The 21,837-nt window shown below is 41.4% G+C and overlaps 1 protein-coding gene across 1 annotated transcript in view; it reads right to left on the bottom strand.

Annotated features, from left to right (window-relative positions):
- The window catches only part of sspo (SCO-spondin), a 106,286-nt gene that overhangs the window by 54,422 nt on the left and 30,027 nt on the right, over window positions 1–21,837 (bottom strand). The window contains exons 36-66 of the mRNA XM_088322158.1: window positions 21,681–21,833; window positions 21,465–21,602; window positions 21,218–21,400; window positions 20,997–21,147; window positions 20,220–20,379; window positions 18,966–19,014; window positions 18,761–18,859; window positions 18,546–18,673; window positions 18,008–18,128; window positions 17,788–17,915; window positions 15,165–15,306; window positions 14,838–15,008; window positions 13,647–13,827; window positions 13,475–13,550; window positions 11,940–11,961; window positions 11,750–11,870; window positions 11,466–11,679; window positions 11,251–11,392; window positions 10,965–11,138; window positions 9,423–9,599; window positions 8,245–8,325; window positions 8,008–8,163; window positions 6,040–6,195; window positions 5,801–5,965; window positions 5,531–5,722; window positions 4,045–4,167; window positions 3,745–3,874; window positions 2,411–2,533; window positions 2,246–2,337; window positions 899–1,081; window positions 668–838 (exon numbers count right to left, since the gene is read on the bottom strand). Of these exons, the coding sequence (XP_088178284.1) occupies window positions 668–838; window positions 899–1,081; window positions 2,246–2,337; window positions 2,411–2,533; window positions 3,745–3,874; window positions 4,045–4,167; window positions 5,531–5,722; window positions 5,801–5,965; window positions 6,040–6,195; window positions 8,008–8,163; window positions 8,245–8,325; window positions 9,423–9,599; window positions 10,965–11,138; window positions 11,251–11,392; window positions 11,466–11,679; window positions 11,750–11,870; window positions 11,940–11,961; window positions 13,475–13,550; window positions 13,647–13,827; window positions 14,838–15,008; window positions 15,165–15,306; window positions 17,788–17,915; window positions 18,008–18,128; window positions 18,546–18,673; window positions 18,761–18,859; window positions 18,966–19,014; window positions 20,220–20,379; window positions 20,997–21,147; window positions 21,218–21,400; window positions 21,465–21,602; window positions 21,681–21,833 (4,302 nt within the window). The remainder of the gene's footprint in view (window positions 1–667; window positions 839–898; window positions 1,082–2,245; window positions 2,338–2,410; window positions 2,534–3,744; window positions 3,875–4,044; window positions 4,168–5,530; window positions 5,723–5,800; window positions 5,966–6,039; window positions 6,196–8,007; window positions 8,164–8,244; window positions 8,326–9,422; window positions 9,600–10,964; window positions 11,139–11,250; window positions 11,393–11,465; window positions 11,680–11,749; window positions 11,871–11,939; window positions 11,962–13,474; window positions 13,551–13,646; window positions 13,828–14,837; window positions 15,009–15,164; window positions 15,307–17,787; window positions 17,916–18,007; window positions 18,129–18,545; window positions 18,674–18,760; window positions 18,860–18,965; window positions 19,015–20,219; window positions 20,380–20,996; window positions 21,148–21,217; window positions 21,401–21,464; window positions 21,603–21,680; window positions 21,834–21,837) is intronic.

Below are 21,837 nucleotides of genomic sequence, written 5' to 3'. Positions count from 1 at the left end.
ACTCCTTTTTGCTTTCGTTTTAGATATCGGTGAAGGAGTGTTTTAGCCCCTAATTATGCCTCCGAAGAAGGTCGGTGCACGCAGCAAAGTTGCTACAGGTGAAAAAAGAAGGGTAGTGCGTACAACTATTGCATTTAAGAAAGAAATGATAGCAAAATATGAAGAAGGTATGCGAGTTTCCCTTCTTTCGAGGGAATAGAGCATGGCTTCTGCAGACCTTCACAAAGGTAAGAAATCCTATTCATAATTCTTTTCTTTATCCTTTAACCGCTCACCACTTTTTGTGGAGACCCGGGTGCTAAATGACGTGTAAACGACCTGATTTTTTTAGTTGTACACGTTCATGTTAGCGTAATCTTTGGTACGGAAGATTACGCTAACGCGAACGTACGATTAGCCTGGGTTAGCTTCATGTTTACGTTCATGGTAAGCATTCACGGATTTAAACGATTTTACATTACTCTTAATGGGAAAAACGATTTTCGGTGATCGAACAAATCGGTTTTCGAAAAGGGTTCTGGAACGGATTATGGTCGAAAACCGAGGTTCCACAGTACTTTCAGTTGTTGTTTTTTCTCAGAACGAGTCTATGGGCCACTCAGGTGTTCTTTGGGGGTTACCTGCTTCCCAGGAGTACCACGTCAGTGACCCCTGAAATAGCATGTACCTGAACAGGGATGGGCATTGCAATCGGCCGTCTGAACGTGTGGACCGGCGCAGCTCCTGCCTCCGTGTTGCGGCGACGGCGAAACGCAGAATCTCTCTCGCGTTTGGACCCCGGAATTACACTCGGACGAGCAGAGAGACCACGGGGACCACGGAGACCAGCCGCCGTCCACTAAAATAAACAACAGGGTTTGAATATTTGATGAGAAATGAGTAGGGACGCCACTCAAACCTGGGCAGTGGACAATGTTGCAGGGCTCTTGTTCTGCGCCGTCCCCGTCACAAAGGGACCGGGCGTCGGTGCGGTTGCAGCTTCGAAATCGTTGCCTGATTCCCACGTCGTCCGCGTGATGGAAACACGTCTTGCTGCATTCTGACCAGGTGGTCCATTTACTCCACGTTCCCTCCGGTTCTCCTGAAACAGAAAAGGGGGAATATTTTGTAATACATGATTATGCTGATGTATATTTTACATCAGTGGTCTCAAATTTGCAGCCCACGGGGTGATTGTTTGAGGCCGCAGCCTTAATATCAAAGTTTAAAGGGACAGTATGTATTATTAAGCGCCTCCTGGTGGGAAAAATACAATTCTTTAAAAAGCAAATACTGATTTAAAAAATAAGTAAAAATACATGAACTATGAAATAAGCGACAATGTTTTAAAATAGGTAGAGACTATTTGCATTTAGTTTACTTATGTAAAGTAGCCTCATTAGCCTCACTTAGATGGTGATGACATCATTGTCAAGTGTCATGCTACTACAGGTATCCCCCAAAAACAAGTTTTTTCCCCCTTGTTCTTGCCTAGCTTTTTCTTATTTTTTCTCTCTTTTCTCGTCTGTTTATTTTATTTTTTCTTCTTTCTTTGTCATATTTCATTTTACTTTCTTTGTTCCTTTTGCTCTTTTAGTCTTTTTATGACCTATGTATTTCATTTTTTCCCCTTTACTTTTTCTCTTTGCAAAAGGATGGGCATAAAAAAAAAGGAAATTGTTGTAGTTTGGTCTTTTTAAGTCTCTGTAGTTTGTCTTCTGTCTTTCTTAGCACACGTTTTCGGTTGCACAGCACAATAGAGCAACATCTAGCGGTCAAGTAATACACACTGTACCTTCGATGTAAGCGCAGCCCTATTAATTCATTCACGACTGATTGATTTATTTTCACGTTAATTGTTGATTCTTTGTGTTGCATTTCTTTAAACGATATTTGAGAACAGTTGAATTTTTTAAAATCCGAAGTTTTTGCGTGGAAAGCCTAATCTGACCCAACCTCACCCAGACCCTAGCTCCGGCGGCCCTGAAGGTAATTGAGGTTCATACCCCTGTTTTACATATTTGATTATTTCTCTATTATGATGATGAGATGTGATGTAAAAATGCCTTTTTATAATAATGTGAAAAGTGTTTTGGTTGTTAAAGGGAATGGACCAAAATAATCTCCGGCTAATTTCTGTCTGCCCTTTAATTGTTAATTTTTAATCAGTTGATTTTCAACTTTAGTAACCCTGTACCAGCGGGAAAATATAAGAATGCCAATCAATCAATCAATCAAACCATTCAGTTAAAACGAGAATGAGTACCAGGGTAGCAGGGGATGGAGCACTTTTGGACTTCAGAGGAATCTCCCAGGCAGAGCTGCCCTCTGAGGGATGCGGTCTGATTCACTGGAGACCTAACCAAAACAAATACGCTCTCATCTTTAAATTGAAACAAAAAAGGAGTCGCGGTTTCTGCGAGTTTTTCACCTGAAGCGCTGTTGAAGCCCAAGCCCACAGGTTACATCACAAGGTGACCATGACGACCAGGCTGACCACTGACAACTTGTTGCACAAGTGGAGTTACAGGTAACGCGTCCGTCCTGGCACATGCTTTTAGAGACAATAATTCATGAGCGTATGATTAACCAGTTATCGAAACACAATGCTACATGAAGTGTAACTATAAAAAGGAAATGAAATATTGTCATTAAAAGTGTTCAAATGTTTTCTCTTAACATTCACATACAAACATATCAAGTCAAATCAAGTCATGTTTATTTGTGAGAACCACCAGGAAAAGTATGTGTGTGTCTGTGTGTGGAGTCAAACTTTGGAACAATTTACAAGACGAGATCAAACAATCTCCAACGATTCACTTGTTCAAATTTAAATACAAAAAAACATTCATGGCGGAATACAGAGATGAAGAAAATGGGGTATGAGTGATACAAGAGATTGGAAAAATGCATCTAAAACTATGGTTAACTTTGTCTTATTGTTGCAATTGTTATATCATAACTGTTATCATTAATTATTACAATTGTTGTTATATCATTGGTGTATTTAATAGGGAAGATGAAGGGGTGGGGAATATAAGCATCTGCTTCTTACTATCCCTTTTCGAACATATTATGTAACATTATTTTGTTGTTGAGTTATTGTTTTGTTCTGTTTTTTATTTTAATGTTCGAATAAAGTTTTCATTCAACAGCCCTGGGTGCTGATTGGCTCCCTGCCTCTTTTTAAACCCCCACTTTCCTGTCATCATTTGTCGGATCATGTGCGAGCCTACGCTATATGATAGGCAAGCTTTTGTGACTCCTGACTCTATCCTGCCCTATCCCGACCTTTTTCTGAACCAGTTTACGTTTTTGCTCCTCCGTCCCGGCCATCGACCTGTTTTTTTTCCTCGCCTGACACGCTCTTTGCCTTCGCTCGACACGTAAGTGCCACTTCCGCATTCCCAGCGATCTGCTACCCGTGACCGAGGAGCACCGGGTTGTGGGTGCAAGCCCTTTCCTCATTCTAAGTAAAGCTGAGTAAAACAAACGCAATTGGGTCCCGTCTCCGTTCCTGGTCCGTGACAAAAGTAATAAGAGTACAAAATAAATCCGTTAAAATGGCTACAGAATATATACACAGAGTAGTCAATTGCCAGTGGTGTACAAAAATAGAATATTGTAAGAATATTAATAGTAACACGATTTCATCCTTTTTGTAGCTGATTCCAACAAAAAAATCAATAGACACGTATTTGTAAGTTGTGATGACCGAGAATAGATCAAACAAAGTGGAAAATAAATAAAACAAATATATCTCACCATGTAGTGCAATGGTCCCTGCTGATCTTCTGGCCCGGCTGCAGTTTTTGGCCGTTCCAGTGACAGTCACATTGGCTGGCTTTTACACACTGTCCTCCCTGGAGGTACATTCCTGAGGGACAGCGGCAGCCTGAAGGGAACACAATTCATTTATGACAAAATCTGTGTTTCGGTTGAGATGGGATAAGGAGAAAATGTCAGTGAGTCAGTCCTGAGTGAGTATTTTGACAGTGTTGACTGGGAAAACCCCCAAATCTGTTGCATTGAATCTGACGTTGATAAATAAATGTATAGACCAACCCGGTTGACATTCCTCAGTGCAGTTGCTGGCGAAGCTGAGATGTAAGCACGTCGGAGGGCAAGGTTCGACTCTTCCAGTCTGGCAGTCCGCCTCGGAAATGAACACCATTCCGTTGACACAACCTGAAGAAACCTTTTTTAGTCATTTTTCATATCAAACAAGATCGTTTGGAAAAGCGTGAAATGTCGTGCTGAAAGAATGACATTTATGTTATTTTATCACTGACAAGATAACACAAGCCTTCCATAAAGCTTGGGTCATCCAGCTTTTTCATGGCTAAGTTCGAGGAATTTTTCCGTTTTTACGGTATCCTCAGAAGAAGAAATCCAGCACCCATCAAAAGAACGTTGTTTTTTGTTGTTGAATTTGATGGCCAGAATAAAATAACTTATCTTTCTGCTAGCACATACTTTGTGCTATTTGAGCCGTTCCCATCTATGATCTACAATCTTTTTGTATCAACAGGCTGCTATAAACTGACAGGAATTCTGCCATTCTGCTTTAACAATGCATGCACAGCTTGACTACGTCGCAATTGTTTACTAACACGGAAAGGGCTTCATGGGTGTTGGACTGTATGTATAAAAAGCAGAAAATTGAGCCAAATTTGGTCTCTTTTAATGATATTGTTTGTTCCGAATCTGAGTTCATTTAATTTTTCAATCAAAGAGACTGCTGATCTTTTTCTATTATCGCACTCATTTTAATTGATAATTTTTGCATGCTTTTTGGAAGATCTGTGTCTAAATTGTTTAAAATTGAATTGTAAATAGTTAATTCTTTTGCATTTCATCATTTATTTATGGCACTGAAAAGTTAATATTTTAGTTATTTTATTGGTTTGCATTTTCAGGGATGTTGTTTTACGACTTTAATTCATTTGATATGTTTTTCAGGGATCCCCTACCAAACATACAAAATTACTAATGACTAAACAATTTGGTGCACAATGTTTTATTATTTTTGATAATATATCATTAAAAGAACAAAAAATCTAAGGAGCCGTTTGGGAGCTGGAACAGCCGGTTTTCTAAATTGAGCTGTCCTCTTGAGTGCAACCAGTAGGGCACGGTGACACTTCATGTCATCTCATGTTTATTTATTTGTGACGCCCTTAATCACAAAGAGTCTCAAAGGCACAGATCACAGATACCATCCCATGATCTAAAACCTACATGAGGGCAAATAATACACAGATATCGTCAACTTCACACGACAGCGCCGTAATGACAAGCCACCAGAGCAAGTGTGTCGGCGTCATTTTCATGCACTTTTTTGGACAATTCTTTTCCATTAATTGCGTGGTCTATAGAGTGAAACATGACATTACCAACAATGTCAAGTATTTTCAAGCACTTCGTCTAAAATTCAAGCATTTTCCTGACCTTTTCTGGCATTTTTAAGGATTTCAAGCACCCGTACGAACCCTGATAAAAGTCGCATATAGCTGGGAGAAAATATGAGGTATGTTTGAGACTGACTCACCTGTCTGTGTCCCAGTGTCTTTGGTGCAAGGTTGGCTGTTGCAGCTATGACTTTGCAGGCTCATGCCCTCGCAATCTCGCCCGTCATTCTTCGGGGTAGGCGAGGAACACGTTCTCTTCCTCTGCCTGACGCCACCCCCACACTGAACGTCGCACTCGGACCACTCTGTCCATTCTGACCAATGGCCGTCAACTACGCGAAGTGAAAATAAAGCGGTGGGTTTAAAAGCGGGATTCGGATCTCGAACGGGGTGTAAAATGGCTTGGAGACCTGGGCACGGCCTCGGGAAGCAGGCTCGGCTGTCGAACTGGCCCCGGCTGCAGGATCCTCCGGGCAAGGCTTCCCTCAGAATGTCTCTTTGCCGAAACAGAGAGCCCAGACCGCAAGTCACGCTGCACAGACTCCACGAGGTCCACGGAGACATGATACAGTCAACTAAAATGAAAGCATAAAGATGTTTGCTTCCAAACTAGTCCTTCTTCATAAACATGATTTTAAGATTGGCTTACAGCAGTCTTGCTCATCTGAACCGTCCACGCAGTCTTTGTGCAGATCACATCTGCGGTCCAGTTGAACACATTCGCCGCTCCTACAGGAGAATTGTTTTGGGGAGCAGGGGCTCGGCACTGACGGCCGCTGGGGCGTCACCGGACTTACTATGGAACCTAATCAGACATTTGGATACAGATAAAGAACATTCCCACATCAGAAGTGTCCGAAAATATGGTGTTTCTTGGCCTTTTTGAGCCAAGGCATGCTTTTATCAGTGAAAAAAAAACCAAGCTGCATTGCTTGTATAAATTTTTTTTATTTTAAAAAAGTGGCCTTTTAATATTTTTGTGTTTAACTTGTTACGACAGACATTTTACAGGACCGTCTCCTTTGAATATTGTAATATTGTGATTGATAGCAAGTTAACAGTAATAGATTAATAGTAAAATTGTATTCAGGCTTACTTTGCACAATGTTGCCTATTTTGCACTACCGCATATTGATAATACTGTATGTAAATATCTTCTGCCTCTACATGCCCACACTTTCTTGTGTAAATATTGTGTAAATGATCTTTTATCTTTTTGTTTTTTTTTATTCTCTCAAAAAAATGTGAACTGGAGTGCCATGTCCAATTTCGTTGTCACAACCCATTTTGTAACAATGATAATAAAAGTATAATTTATTCTATTTTAAAGATCTTTATTTTCTGTAATGCAGTTGAAAAAATAATCATGCATTCTGGATTGCATTCAGAAAAGTACATTTATCCGAATATTCTGTTTCTCTGTACCACGGACCGGTTTAATGTCTGACAATATTCTCACAGCATGGCTCAATGATAACATTTGTAATAACAACCATTACAAAAATAATATTAATGATAATGATAATCCTCAATCCACTGTGTGATGACTACACCACTAGATAAAAAGATGAGTGCATACGCGAATAAATATGGTACAATAATACAATAATAAAATGTGAACATCATTTACCTATGAGTAGATATGTGTCATGATTGCTGATTCAGGGCACCTGCGACTGCCCTGTTGGCGCCAACAGCCCTGATCTCTGATTGGTTCCCTGACTCTTTTTAAACCCCCGGCCTCCAAGAAGAAGCTGTCAGACCGTCTGCGAACCTATGCTTTCAGCTAGGCAAGTTCTGCACTGTCCGACGTTCTCCTGCCCTGTTTTCTCCTGCCTGATACCTGTTGCCAACCTGCTTCTGGGCCCGTTTCTGCCTTGCTCCTCCGTCCCGGCCATCGACCCATTTTTCCGTTTCCTGCCTGATACCTGTTTCCAACCTCTTTTCTGGACTCGTTACTGCCCTTGCTCCTCCGTCCTGACCATCGACCAGTTTTCGGGCTGCCTACAACTATCCTCGCTCGACACGGAAATGCCACTTATGCGTTCCTGCCATCAGCTACCAGTGTCTGACGATCATCGGATCGTGGAAGCAAGCACTGCTCTCCTTCTCAATAAAACGGAGTAAAAACGAACGCTATTGGGTCTTGTCTACTTTACTGGCTTGTGACAATATGTTTAAAGAATTATTCTTAAAAATTTTACTACAACTGTTACCACTGTAGTAAAATAAGAACAACATGACCTAAAATGAGCAATGTTCTCGGGCATGACTGATGGCAGGATCTGTTTGTTTTCAAAAAATAGATGAAATTGGACAATTGATAGTCCCATTTTAAAGGTGGGGGGAAAAGGTTGAAAGTTAACCATCTGAGTTCAAAGAGCCCTTGTGCTTTATTTTCCATTGCGCCTATCGTCTTTGATCTTACTTTTATCGGGCATGCTCGGGGAGGACGGAACAAACCCCAAAATAATGAAAAAAGAACAATTCATTCAAGGGCGTGTAAGAAATGCACACACGTGATGTTTTACTCTGCTGGCTTAAAGTCATGATTGCAGCCTTAAGTTTTGAAACGCCGCCCCGCACCTTTAAAATCTGTTTCCCAGTGCACACATACCGCAGTTCTCTTCATCGGAGGCGTCCAAACAGTCCCGTTTGCCGTCACACACCTGAGCAGAGTCGACACAACCGAATGAGCGGCACGCGAACTGGCCTTCCGCGCAACTCACTCTGGGCAGGCCTCCATCGGAAGGGCTTGTGGTGAACCACTGAGCTGTAAAATTGAGAGTACCTTCAGTAAAATGCAGCTTAGGTCGTGGATTCAGAACTATCAACATTGCTCGGTGTCTCTCACGCTTAGTAGTCTGCAAGCCGGGAACACCGGGATGGTAAGATGGCGTGAAGTGAAGTCCGGGCTGGCCGGTAGTAGCTTTGACTGGAAAACATGGATTTTGTTTTTATAATGACTTCATCATTGGATAGTGAGAAAAGCTTTTAAAGAGAATCTTTGTACACTCAGAAGTAAAATCAACCAGCTCTACAACACATGAATGAAAGAGTCATCTGGTTCTACAACAGTTTCTTTGATGAAACTGATATTTTGTTGGTTTTGTTTTTTTAATTCCTATTTTCAGCATTCTGCTTTGCAACGTTAAACTGCTTCATTGGGAACAAATTTAGACATTTTAACCGAGGGATATGTCACTTTTGTTACACGCTTTCAAAAGTTTATTCGCAAGGCGGATTACTTGCCATTGCAACAAATGGTAATTTGTGTCATGGTTGCCATGGAGCCCAATTGGCCCCGCCCATGTGACGCCAGATTGGTAGACGGATTGGCTTTCCGTCTATTTAAGCTCAGTGCTCTCACTCTACCTTTGTCAGTCCGTCAACAAACCTCTGCCCTGCAAGGCGTGGGTTTTGACTCTGTCTGTTTCCTGTTGGTATTTTCTGTCCGGTATTGTTCCCGTTTATTTTGTCCTGTTTCTTTTCAATATCCCGTTTTGATATCAATCCTGTCTGTCCCGTCCTGTCCGGTATCGACCCCATCTGTCCGATATCTACTCGGGCAATTTGTATCGATCTCGTCGGCCTCTGGCTTCCTATCATTCCAAGCCAGACTGCTGCCTAACGTGCATGACTCCCCATTTCCCGTGAAAAAAAAGACTTGTGTGAGAAACGTCACGTATTTGGGGCCTGATCCCGTTCATGACAGTCTGTTCAGTGTTTTTTTTTTTTAAATACTGTTCTTCAGTGGTGTGCACAAAAGGACAATAAAGGAGTTTCAGCCCCATGCGTTATCTAAGAAAGTGACCTTTCGGAAATATATTTATTTTTTTCATATAACAATTCAAACGTTTACTAAGGTCATAAATGACCGAAAGGCTTTTTTTTTAAATACAAGAATCAACTTGTATTAAAACATGTGTGCCTATTTAAACTGATAAATCATATATTCAATATAAGGATACACCACCGTTATACATATAAGGCACCCTTTGATGGGTGATGCAGGTGAAAATCAGTTTCTACCAGTGAGTTGAGTGGTGGTTTTCCAAAGTCCAGGTTGTCCCGTGACCCCAGTTGTAGCCACGCCAGGCAAACCACCTCCTGCCTTGGTAGTTTGAAGACCAGGGGCCCCGGTTGTCCTGTCTCCATGGAACCCCGGTCCACCAGTGGGAATAGTCACGTTCTGTAAACCTGGAGAGCCTGTGTAAAAAAAATAATATATACCTTGCGACTTATTTGGGGAGTTTTGTTACTGCAAAATGTTATTGCAGTTCTTTTCATGAAACTATTGTTACGATGCACTATTGTCTTTCATTGCATTATAACTAAGGCCAGTCTCTAAGCACTACGTTGTAAATATCTTTGCCTTATTATCCTGACAGTCTTTTATTTTATTTTTCTCTTTTAAAGGTGGGGTGCAGGATTTGAAAGCGTAAAGCTCCAATCATGACCTTAAGCCAGGAGATGGCGGCAGAGTAACACTGCTGTTTCTTAAACGTGCTCAATAAACTCTTCTTTTTTCATCTTTTAGAGGGTTTGTTCTGCCCTGAACAGACCTGATAGATATAAGATAAAAGCAGATTGGCGCAATGAAGAATAAAGCTTAAGGGCTCTTGCAACTCAATTGGGCATTGTTAACACATAATCAAGAGTAAAAATAACCTTTTAAGGACACCCCAAACGACGCACCCCACCATTAAAAGTATTTTTTACATGTGTACTGTGGATTGCCAGGTCTTGGAATGAATGAATGAAAACTTTATTTCGAACATTAAAATAAAAACAGAACAAAAACAATAACTGAACAGCAAAATAATATGACATAACATGTTCGAAAAGGGGTAGTAAGAAGCAGATGCTTATTTTCCCTACCCTTTCATCTTCCCTATTAAATACACCAATGATAATACCAACAATAGTAAAAATATTAATAATAACAGTTATGATATAACAATAGCAACAATAACAACAAAGTTATCTATAGTTGTAAACGCAGTATTTCCAATCTCTCGTATCACTCATACCCCATTTTCTTCATCTCTGTATTCCGGGAGGAATGTTTTTTGTATTTAAATTTGAACAATAGTTGGACATTGTTTGATCTCGTCTTGTAAATTGTTCCAAAGTTTGACTCCGCACACAGACTCACACATACTTTTCCTGGTGGTTCTCACCTTTGGGATTATGAATTGACTACAGCCCCTTAAGTTATAATTTCCCTCTTTCCGAATGAATCATTTATGGATGTTTTCTGGCACTATGTTTTTGTTGACCTTAAACAGCCAGCTGTACAGTGAAAAAATTGACTAAATCATACAATTTTAATAATTTGGACTGCACGAATAAAATATGAGTACGATCTCGATCTCTTACCCTGTGTATAGTTCTAATTGCACATTTTTGGAGGATAAAAAGGGGCAGTAGTGAACTTTTGTAATTACAACATTAAAATGAAAGACAATAAAGACAATTTACATTGAATTCAATAAAAAACCCAGAATTTTCTTTTTCATCGTGCATTTTTGATTCACACGGAAATAGTAAGAATTTGAGTAGAATTCTCACCACAATTCAACTCGTCTGTCTGGTCCTTGCAATCCGGTCGCCCGTCACAAACCATTGCGATCTGGATGCATTGTTCACTCTTCTGACAGGCAAACTCTCCTGGATGACAGCCTCGCGATGTCACTTTCCCGACCACGGAGGGAGACGTCACACTGCTGGGGGTCACGTATTCATCTGCAAGGCACGTCAGAAAAGCCATCACCGATCACAGCTTGTGACAGCTCAATCTATCCATTATTTCTCTCTTAAACGAGAGGAAAACGAACAAGGGGCTGGAATTCATCACCTTCTTTACAGCCATGAATCTCAACACGCAGGTTGAAGGTGTGTCTGAACTCCACAGGGATGATGCGTAAATAACGGGCTCTTATAAGCCGACGGAGCCAGCGGGTGACGGGCGTCCGACCTATCATCCGCACCTCAAAAACCTCCAGGATCCCCATAAAATGACCTCGTATTAGTTACCTACTTAACGCAGTTGCAATATTGTGCCTTCGTTACCTTAGCAGGACTATCAGGTTTGCCGTCTTGTGTATAATTGCTGAAGAGGTTTTCACGCAGGGCAAAGGCTAATCTGTATTTTGTCAGGTAACCCCACATACGTTGGCTTCCCTGCAACACAACCCCCGAGACCCACGTGGGCTCCAGAAAATCCACTTGGAAGTACGGTAGGGAGTCTGTCGGTAAGGGACTCCATCCAGGTTCCATAACTTGACTGCAAGCATCACAGAAAACCCGTTTTCATCAATGGCTGCATCTTTGCAGAACGTGAAATGACCACTTACACATTGGGGACGATATTCAGTCGACCGGCATCGGCAGGGTTGTTTTCACGAGACGAGGATGAGGTCAGTTGACCGTAGCGAATGCTTCCGTCCTCCAGTCCAAGTGCAGATGAGCAGATGCCTAAGTATGATGGGGGGGATAGTTTGACAAAATTCTGCAACGGTAAGTCGAAGTTCCGAAGGGACTTACCACGAGATCCAGGGCCACCGTCCTGTAAAGGTCATAAAAATAAATGAAATTAAATAACATCACATTCAAACTATTTAATCCTTAGCATAGTTAAAGTCACGTCACATTCATTTGTGACGCCCTTAATCACAACATATCTCAGAGGACTGCACAGGATTACAATGACACAGTCCCCTGATCTTAAACCGACATGTGGGCAAGGAAAAAACTCAAAACCTCAGCCTTGAGAAGGGGCCTCACAAGTGGTCATCCCCCTTCCAGCATGACCAGGGTGGAATAGATTTAGCATTGGGTACATAGCCTAAGTAATAAGACCAATATAGATATGCTAAATCAGCGTTTCTCAACTTGTGGTTTGGGACTCGTATCCCAAAAGTGGGTCGTGGTCCTGTTTTCAGTGGGATGCAAACCTTTGCCTTGGCAAAGTAATGCTAATTAAAAATAAACAACTTAGGTCGATTATACTTCTTAACACTAGATGGTGATCATGTCCTGCAAATACAAGTGGACACCTGCCATTTCTCACGGCAGAAAAATACAGGGAGAGTTTGTTTACACATGTAAAGCATGTAAATGCAGATACAGCAGTGAATAGATGTGATATGCATTCAATTATATCAAAGACAAAGCAATTGAAGTGAAGCATTTTGAATTCTGTTCAAAATGGAGAACCGCAACATTCTTTCTTTAAAGGACAGTGTCTATTATATGAGCACTGGTTTGCGATGTATAGTGTCAAAAACCAGTGCTAAAAAGCCCAAGGCAGAATACAAACTACAGAGACTACCCTTTCGCACAGACATGGGACCAAGTCACACATGTGCAAGTCTCAAGTAAGTCTCAAGTCTTCACCTTCAAGTCCCAAGTAAGTCCCAAGTATTTTTTTCTTGGGCAAGTCAAGTCACAAGTCAAGTCCCGAGTCTTAGATTGCCAAGTCCAAGTCAAGTCACAAGTCATAAAAACAGCGACTCGAGTCGACTCGAGTCCAAGTCACTAAGTCTCAAGTCCCCATGTCTGCTTTCGCAAGCTTTTTGTGTCTTTCGGGTTTCTGTTAGCAGCAGGATGGCCGGCAATTATGGTAAGACTCATGTAATGTTAAATAATTGCAAATTTCTCAAACAATTAGTATTTCACAAAAATGTCGGTTCATATGTATTACATGTAATTTTACCCATTATTTAAATCAACATTGTTTTTCTTATGATCATTGATTTTTATTTTCATTTTTTTAACTATACTGGTCACTAAATAATACTTTTCCCTGTATATTGTTATTTGAAGTCGTTTAAGTTTTACTGGTCATCATATTTTAAAAACAATGTGTATATATTTGAGAAGTGTAAAATGTTTTCTTGATTTGGGGTTCGGATTGAAACTAGGATGGGATGGTGGGTCCGGACGTTAGAACCACAGTGCTAAGTTACATCATTTCACCAAATTATATATATGTATAATAAACAAATTTGATGGTAAAATCATGGTTGAATATAATAAGGAAAGAAAATGGAAAAAAATCATAAATCAGCTATCCTTACTGTTGTTGATACTGAGGGTTGAGTCACAGGGATCCTGGAAGGAGTTTTTATAGGTGCAGCTGTGGTTGTATAAGGTCTGAAAAGATGCATATATATATATATATATATTAATTTCAATATGATTTGAACAAAATCAAATATCATAAAATGCATTCTGTTTCTCTTAACTCGCCTGTCAGATTGAGTGGTGATGTTCTCATGCAGGTGACATCTCGCTTCATCATCACCTCGGGGACAGTGAGGAATCCCATCGCACCGTTTTCTTGCGTCGATGCAGCCCCCTGGTGGTAAACATAAGTACTGGCCGCGAGGGCACCGAGGAGGACTTGTGACTGTTGGGTAGGTCTGTGTACCTAAAACAACAGAGCTTTGAGTGGCCTGGCTGCTTCAGACTTTTTTTTTCATTTCACTTGAAGTGATTGAGGATTGAGGGTACATCCTATTTGTGGACAACACATTACATTTTGTAGCAGATTACTATGTCATGCCCAGTTTTCACTCATTTATCTCTAATAGACTAGACACACAGCTAGGGTAGCTAGGCTGATGATTGTCGCATTTGATTTAATACAGCTAAAATGAGGACTAATATCAGTTTGTGATATCAAGGTAGGCAGCAGGGGGGTCGCAGTGGTTAGCGCGTGTGTGGCACAGTTGTAAGGTCATGAGTTCGAACCTCCTGTGTGGAGTTTGCATGTTCTCCCTGTGCTTGTGTGGGTTTCCTCTGGGCACTCCAGTTTCCTCCCACATTCCAGAAAACATGCATGTCAGGTTAATTGGCCGGTCCAAATTGTCACTAGGTGTGAGCCAATAAATGGTTATCTGTCTATGTGTGCCCTGCGAATGGCTGGCAACCAGTCGAGGATGTCCCCTGCCCAATGCCCAAAGGTAGCTGGGATGGGCTCCAACACCCCCGTGACCCTACTGAGGATAAGCGGTGCAGATAATGGATGGATGGATAGATATCAAAGTCATAGTATTGGCTGGTAAAATAGTTGTTTAGCATAACTACTGTAAAACATGCTCTCAATGTGATACACTGGAGTCTCCACAGACTCTGCCGTTATGCCGCAAGAGGAGCGGGTAGGGGGTCAAAAGAAGTGCAAGGAATAAAATAGACTGAACCATTTCAGTGTAGTTAAGTACGTCCAATTCTGTGTTGTTCACATTTTTGTTTTATTAGACTTTTTTATATCGCATTTTTCATCATACTTAAGTCTCTCCTGTGCTTTATTGAGGTAAAATATGGTTTCAAAAATGGGGGTGCTTAAGTTGAATTTGGGGGTGCTCAAGCATCCCCCGAAACAGGCTTGCCTAAAATACGGTTGTAAAAAAATGTTCACGTATAAAAAATAAATCTCACCACAGTAGATCTCATCCGATCCATCGCCACAATCATCAACCCCATCGCAGATAACTCCCGACGGGCCGGCCGGCACGCAAAGTCCGTTTTTACATTGGAGTTCCTTTTCACGACAGCTACCTCTTGGCGAGACGGTTGAAGTTGGTGGGGGGAGGGTTGACTTGCGGTAACCTGAATTTCAAAAACAAAAGATAAAAAACACTTCTAGAATTGATTCCCTTTAAGAATTGAAGCTCTTTATATTCCAAAATAATGATGAGTTCATTTAGAATCATATTTACTGTCAGTAAATCTAAAATACATTTCCAGTATCCCACATCTACTGACCAAGATCACAGCCCATAATCTCAAGACGAAGATAGATGCCATTATGGAAGTCGTGTGGTAACAGGCGTACAAACTGAGCAGACACCATCCGGTCCAATTTGATCTCGGCGACCCCTCCCTCGTTGTGGTTAGCGTGAAAAACCTGCAGGTGTAAACGTGCACATAGGGAGTAATATTTTCATATGGATAGCAGTGGAAATGCAAATCTACTTCATTGATAAAGCCCTTTACTGTAGATCAGTGTTTTCCAACCCTTTTTGAAGCAAGGTACACTTCTATTTATAAAAAAAGGTCCGAGGCACACCGTCCGTCGAAAATGTTTGAAAATCAAGTTATGTCAAATATTTCACTGTTTACCTCATAAGCAGGTAATTAGTATATAAAAAGAAGAAAATGATACTTAAAATGAAAAAGAATGATGTGCTTTATTTATCTTTTTATTTTTTACAGTGCAATCTTAAACGGCTTTGTTAAACAAATTAAGTTACTAAATGTACTGTGCTACCTCAAGAGAGGATAATTAGTCTATAAATCTACTGCCACATACTGATATGGATGACTATTAGGAAGGGAGGGAGGGTTTCAATAAAAGGCTTTGTATATGTATAAAGCTCCTTGTCTGACGATAGCAAAAATATTGAATAATGGCCTGATTTTTTGGAAAGATAAAATTGGGCAAATTGCAGCGGCACACTAGACAAGGTCTCACGGCACACTAGTGTGCCCAGGCACACTGGTTGAAAAACACTGCTGTAGATAATAAAAGAGAAGCGATAAGTAACAACCAAACAAAAAATAAAAGCAATAAAGACAATAAAATACAACAGGATTGAATCAAATAAAATATAATAAAATTGTCATCTTACTACTAAGGTATTAAAAGCCATCTTGAAGAAGTTTTTTAGTCTGATTTGAAGAGGCCCAGTTCAGAAATGAGACCCATCTTGACAGGGAGCCTATTCCAAATTATATTATTAAATTATTAACGATTATATTTCTACCTGGGCACTTCTAGCAGAAATTAATCCTAGGAGCTAAAATGTTGGAGAAATATGACGTGGAAAGGCCGTTAAAAGCTTTAAAAACGTTTAAAAGCAATTCTAAAAAGGACCGGGAGCCAACGAAGGAAAACAAGAACAGGAAAAATATGCGCACATCTTCTGGTAATGGTAAAAATAAAGGCAGCAGCGTCCTGCACAATTTGAAGTCGACTGAGAGAAGACTGGGCGAGGCTAACACAAAGTGCATTTTGATCTTCTAACCTTGAGTTAATTAAGGCATGGATTGCTTTCTCAAGGTCTTGACTGCTTAGAGGTAAGATCTTTAACCTGAACCCTAACCCAACCTGACCCAAGATTCGGGTCATTAGTTCGGGCTTCTCCACGGCTTCTCTCAAGCTGCTTTTTTTTGTCCACCACTTTTCTTTTCCAGAATTCCAGGCAGGCTGGCAGCTGCCTTTTTTATTCATTTCTCCGCTCCTCCCTCTAAGCCGCTGCATTTTTAAAAAATCTCTGCGTCATTGTTATTTATTGTCCCACTGCCCCTCTCTCTTAAACAAATATTGTTGCTATTGTTAAGGGTGCGATTTCATTTCAACCTGAAGAGAACCCCTTAAAAATCCCCCTCAAATTACTGAAGGAAAAAAAAAAGAACTACATTTATTTATTTAATCGTCACCCCCTCCATAATTTGGCATGCATTTATTTTCCATCCATTCATCCATTTTCTGCAGTGCTTATCCTCAGAAGGGTTGCGAGGGTGCTGGAGCCCATCCCAGCTATCTTCGGGCAGTGGGCAGGGGACAAAGCTCAACTGGTTGCCAGACAGTTGCAAGGCAAACAGAGAGACTACTCACTCGCTCATTCACACCTTGTACTGGTGTGATTGACTGCCAAAATGGAGCCGTGAAAGGGAAAAGATCGACTAAAAACAGTGAAGTGAAAAGGCAAACAAGCACCGGTAAGAGTAACGTTAGTACGCTATTCTTTATTTATTATGTAGTTTGGGCTTTTGCTCTTCAATCGTTCCCCTAGATTTTCCAATTCCAGACATATATCTTTTCTCATTTATTTGAGCTGCACAAATCTATATAAGCCAAGTGTGTGGGCTGCAGTATTTCTCCACGTAATTAGGCAAAGTTTGCATCTAGATCGCTCATCTTATTCCGTGTCCCAGTGTTATTTCGTTGTCGAAATGCATTTATTACGTTCATAAGCATATATACATTATTTTAACCTTAAGAAAACTTTTTTTTCTGCCCAAAATACAACAAGATGAAGTGATACTAAAAATTGCAGGTCATGACATTTGTTGATACTTATACATCCCGAGTCTTCACATATAACATATGAAATTTTGTGTTATTTCAGGTTGGTCCTGCAAAATCAAGTTAATTGGTCCGGTGGCGGCATGACAAAAATGTTGTGTTTGCTTTGAAGGCGGCGCCGTCATGCAAGTTAATTAGTCAATTCCTGTTGGGTCAGGGGCACTACTTTGCGGGCCGGGTAGGGCTGAATTTTTTAGGCCTGATCTAACTTCTCGGACTGCTGAAAAAGAATTTAACTTTGGCTCTAAGACGCAGCGAAAAGAAGCTCATCCTGACAACATTGTGTGACTACCGGACCTTAGCTCTCGGCTGTGTATCCGTCACAAGCTCTTTGTAAATGTACCACAGTCTTCCGTCCCGGCTAAACTGCAGATATAAACTGGAAACGTAGGTGTCAAACACACCGCCGCCCTGAGTCAGCACACCTGGAGAAAAGAAAAAAAGGTGTTAGATGGAAAATTCAACACGCATGGAAATCTCACACGGTGAAATTAGCATGGCCTGGTAAAAACTGCACCGGTGATGTTGTACGCCTTTAGCAGGTCAATTTGTATGTAAGGACTTTGAGCGCCGCCACTGTGCCCAGCGGGGCTTCGCTGTGGTAGATCCTTATACTCCTCCGGTTCTGGACTCCAGCCCTGTACACAAATGTCACGCTCTTATTAGGAATGAATTGAATTGGAGATAACATATGTGCTGTGTGTTAATATGATCCCAAAACTGTATGTAACATCCTACATGCCCACATTTCTTGTGTAAATATTGTGTAATTTATAACCTTTATCTTCTTTGTTCCTTTATATTGTGTAAGTTATAACCTTATCTTCTTTGTTCCTTTATCTTCTTTGTTTTCTTTTATCCTCACAGTTAAAGGTGAAACTGGAGTGCCACGCCCAATTTCGCTGTCACAATATGTTGAACCCATTTTGTAACAATGATTCTATTGTATTCTATTCTAATTTATTCTATTATATTCTATTAATCTTGTAAAATCTAAAAGTTGCAGTTGAAACCCTTAAAACATAATCAGAATTAGAACCTTTAAATGGATTTACTTGCAAATCGGTGTGGGAATTCCAACCATGAAGACGAGCAGCTTCCGGGGGATGACCGTTTTGCTGGGATGAAGCGTGGAAACTGGAAGCTGGCAGAAACTGAACGCCCAGGGGAGACCAACATTCCTCTGGTGAGATAGAGGGAAAAGATCATGACGGTAAAGTACTATTCATTGTAGTGATGTATTCTTCTGAAAATGCATGCTGCCACTGACCACCAGGTGGGAGTGGGTAAGTGGGCACCAAGGGAATGATGTCTTTTACTGGCGCCGAAGTCACAGAAGCCGGGCTGACAGTAGAACTATCATTGCTTTCTGTTCATAAAAATCAATACAACTCGCATCAATGACACAGAAAAAAATAAAAAAAATACAAAAAAACCAAGAAAAATACTGGAACAGTATGAGACAAGAATTGTACCTTGACAATAACAACATGTGTCATCCTCTCCAGGAAATAAAGTCTGGCCCTACACAGATAAGGGGGTACAGAAAGTACAGGATTAAAGGGCATTCAAAATGGTGAGATTTAAATAGATTAAAAAAACTGCAAAAAAAATAAATTTGCTTTAATCCATCCATTATCCGCACCGCTTATCCTCAGGAGGGTCCCAAGGGTGCTGGAGCCAATCGCAGCAATCATCGGGCAGTGGGCAGGGCACACCCAGCTGTCGTGCCGCCCATTTTGCTTAATTATTGAATTAAGAAAATACAATTGAATGTATTCCCTGCTATTTTTATTCAATAGTTTATTATTATTGTTGTTTTTTATTTATTTGCAAAATATATCACAATCTAAGGTACTTTTTAAATCCTGATTTGGGTGGTAATGTGTTTGTATGTTATTCATAAGCTCCGAAACGGCTGAAGCTATTTTTGTGAAAATGTACACAGTTGTACTTCAAGGCCCCCCACGAGTGTCTTGAGCTAAGTTTCGTGTCAAAGCACCCCCGACAAATAGCAACAAAATCAATAAACACCTGATCATCTTCGTTCATTTATAGTGTGTAAATTATAACCTTATCTTCTTTATTTTCTTTTATCCTCACTCTTAAACGTGAGCCTGGAGTGCCACGCCCAATTTCGTGGTCACAATATGTTAAACCTTTTTGTAACAATGACAGTAAAGGTATATTTTATTCTATTCTAATCATTTGCGGGGTCTTCATTGCCCTCTGGTGGCCAAATTGGGTACTGCAGCTCCAGAACTAGGAGAAATCCGGGCAGCCAAATTCAATCTTTCATCAGAACCAACACCTTGATTGATACTATAGTTTTCGATGCATATGATTCAACAAACCATGGCTACAACAGCTTCGCCTAAGTAGAATACACGGCAACGCCTGGCCATTTGCTTGTTAAGAATAATTGAGGAGGTAAAGAATTTTAATTGGACAATATTGTCAATGAGATTTCAAAATTCCCACTTTTTAGCATTTTTTTTAATTTGGGAGTTCTTATACTTTATTTTTTCTTTGTCATGCGCAAATAAACTTGACAAACTGAAACTAGTTTTTGATCATTCTGCATATTTCTTTCTTAGAGAAGTATATATTTTTACACATAAAATAAACGCAATTATGGTTTATTTTTTGCACCAAATACTGTATGTCCTGTATTCAAAAGCTCATTTTAATGCTAAAACCAAAATGAATACACAAAACATGTCAATTACCAGAGGGCATCCAGTTACAGCATATGGGCAGTAAGGAGAGCACTCCACCGAGAGGTTGGGCAAACAATGACACAAGTGGCAATGGTCGGCCCGCCATCTCTCTCCAACAGCGTGAGACTGACCTTGGTACTCACACTCATCGCAGGGGTCAGTCTGACACCTGTGGACACACAGGTAAAGGAAAGGATGGTAAAAGCAGCAAAGCATTCTCTTTCCTGGTGAGGGATGAGATCTTGCCCCAAGTTGAGGAGTTTAGGTATCTCGTGGTATTGTTGAAGAGCGAGGATAGGATGGAACGGGAGATCGACAGATGGATCAATGCAGTGTCTGCCGTCATGCTGACCCTGTACCGGTCGTTGTGCAGAAGGAGCTGAGCCAAAAGACAAAGCTCTTGATTTACCGGTAGATCTATGTTCCTACAATCACCATTGGCATGAACTGTGGGTCATAAGTAAAAGAACAAGTTCCCAGCTACGGGTTTCCTCCGAATAGGGTAAGAAGCTCGGTCATCCGGGAGGGACTCAATGTTGAGGCAGGAACAAGCTAAGGTGGCCCAGGCATCTGATAAGGATGCCTCCAGGAAGCCTCCGGACGACCCAGAACAGGCTGGAGAGACTAAGTCTCTAGGCTGGCCTGGGAACGCCTCAGGATCCTGTCGGATGAGCTGGACAAAGTGGCTGGGGATAGGGAGGTCTGGGCCTCCCTACTAAGGCTGATGCCCCCACAACTTGACCCGGGATAAGCGTAAGATAATGGATGGATGGACGGGCTACACACCGACGCGCTTTCCGATAAATCCCCCTGCAGGTTCTCCCTTCTCCGTGATGACTTGGGTTGACAGGGCTCCGGAATGACCACTGGACACTCTGCACACCGCACGGCCCCAAACAGTCTCCCCATTCAGACCATGACGACCAGGCACAATGTACTGGGAACGATCAAGACAAAAGCGGTCATTTCAACGAACTGAACGCGATAGAACAAATTTTGGGACAGACCGGGACAGTCCGGGTTGGGCTGGCATCGCTGAGGTTTTCCACTCTCACAGACGCAAATCTCACAGTCCACCTTCATCTGTTGACCAGGACGGTAGCGCACGCCTGCCAGTTCGCACGGACACTCCTCTGGAGGCACGCATTTCTGTGTGTGGCTCATGACTTGGCCCTCTGGGCACCAGCAGCCTGAAAGAATATATGACATCGTAGAGGAATGCAAATCAATAGGATCATGCAAATGAAATGCGACCTGAAAAGCAGGGGGCTGTGGGATCACAGGTGGTCCCACTGCTGATGTGGGCACATGACACTGGGCAGGGGGAGCAGTTGTGCCTCACTAGGCCTGCCGGACAGCTAGTATTCAAACAGCCATCCTCAGGACAGGGCCCTGAAATGGAGTAATTGATGTCAAGCTCACTAGATTTTTTTTGAGGGAATGACTATTTTGAACTTAGAGTGCTTGTACTGATTTCCAAGCTGAGGTTGGACAATCCCGGGAGCTGGAAGCAGTCTCGACCCCCGTACTTAGGCAGGACGCAGTCCCTGTGTCGGATCTGCACTCCTCCGCACTCACCGGAACAGTTTGACCAGCTCACCCACGGAAGCCACCGGCCGTCCACTGT

The sequence above is a fragment of the Urocampus carinirostris genome, chromosome 18 (assembly GCF_059441175.1).
Source record: "Urocampus carinirostris isolate Australia breed hairy pipefish chromosome 18, RoL_Ucar_1.0, whole genome shotgun sequence".
Lineage (NCBI taxonomy): Eukaryota > Metazoa > Chordata > Actinopteri > Syngnathiformes > Syngnathidae > Urocampus > Urocampus carinirostris.
Note: the sequence above shows the minus strand (reverse complement) of the source record. Positions and strands in the feature narration are given on the sequence as shown.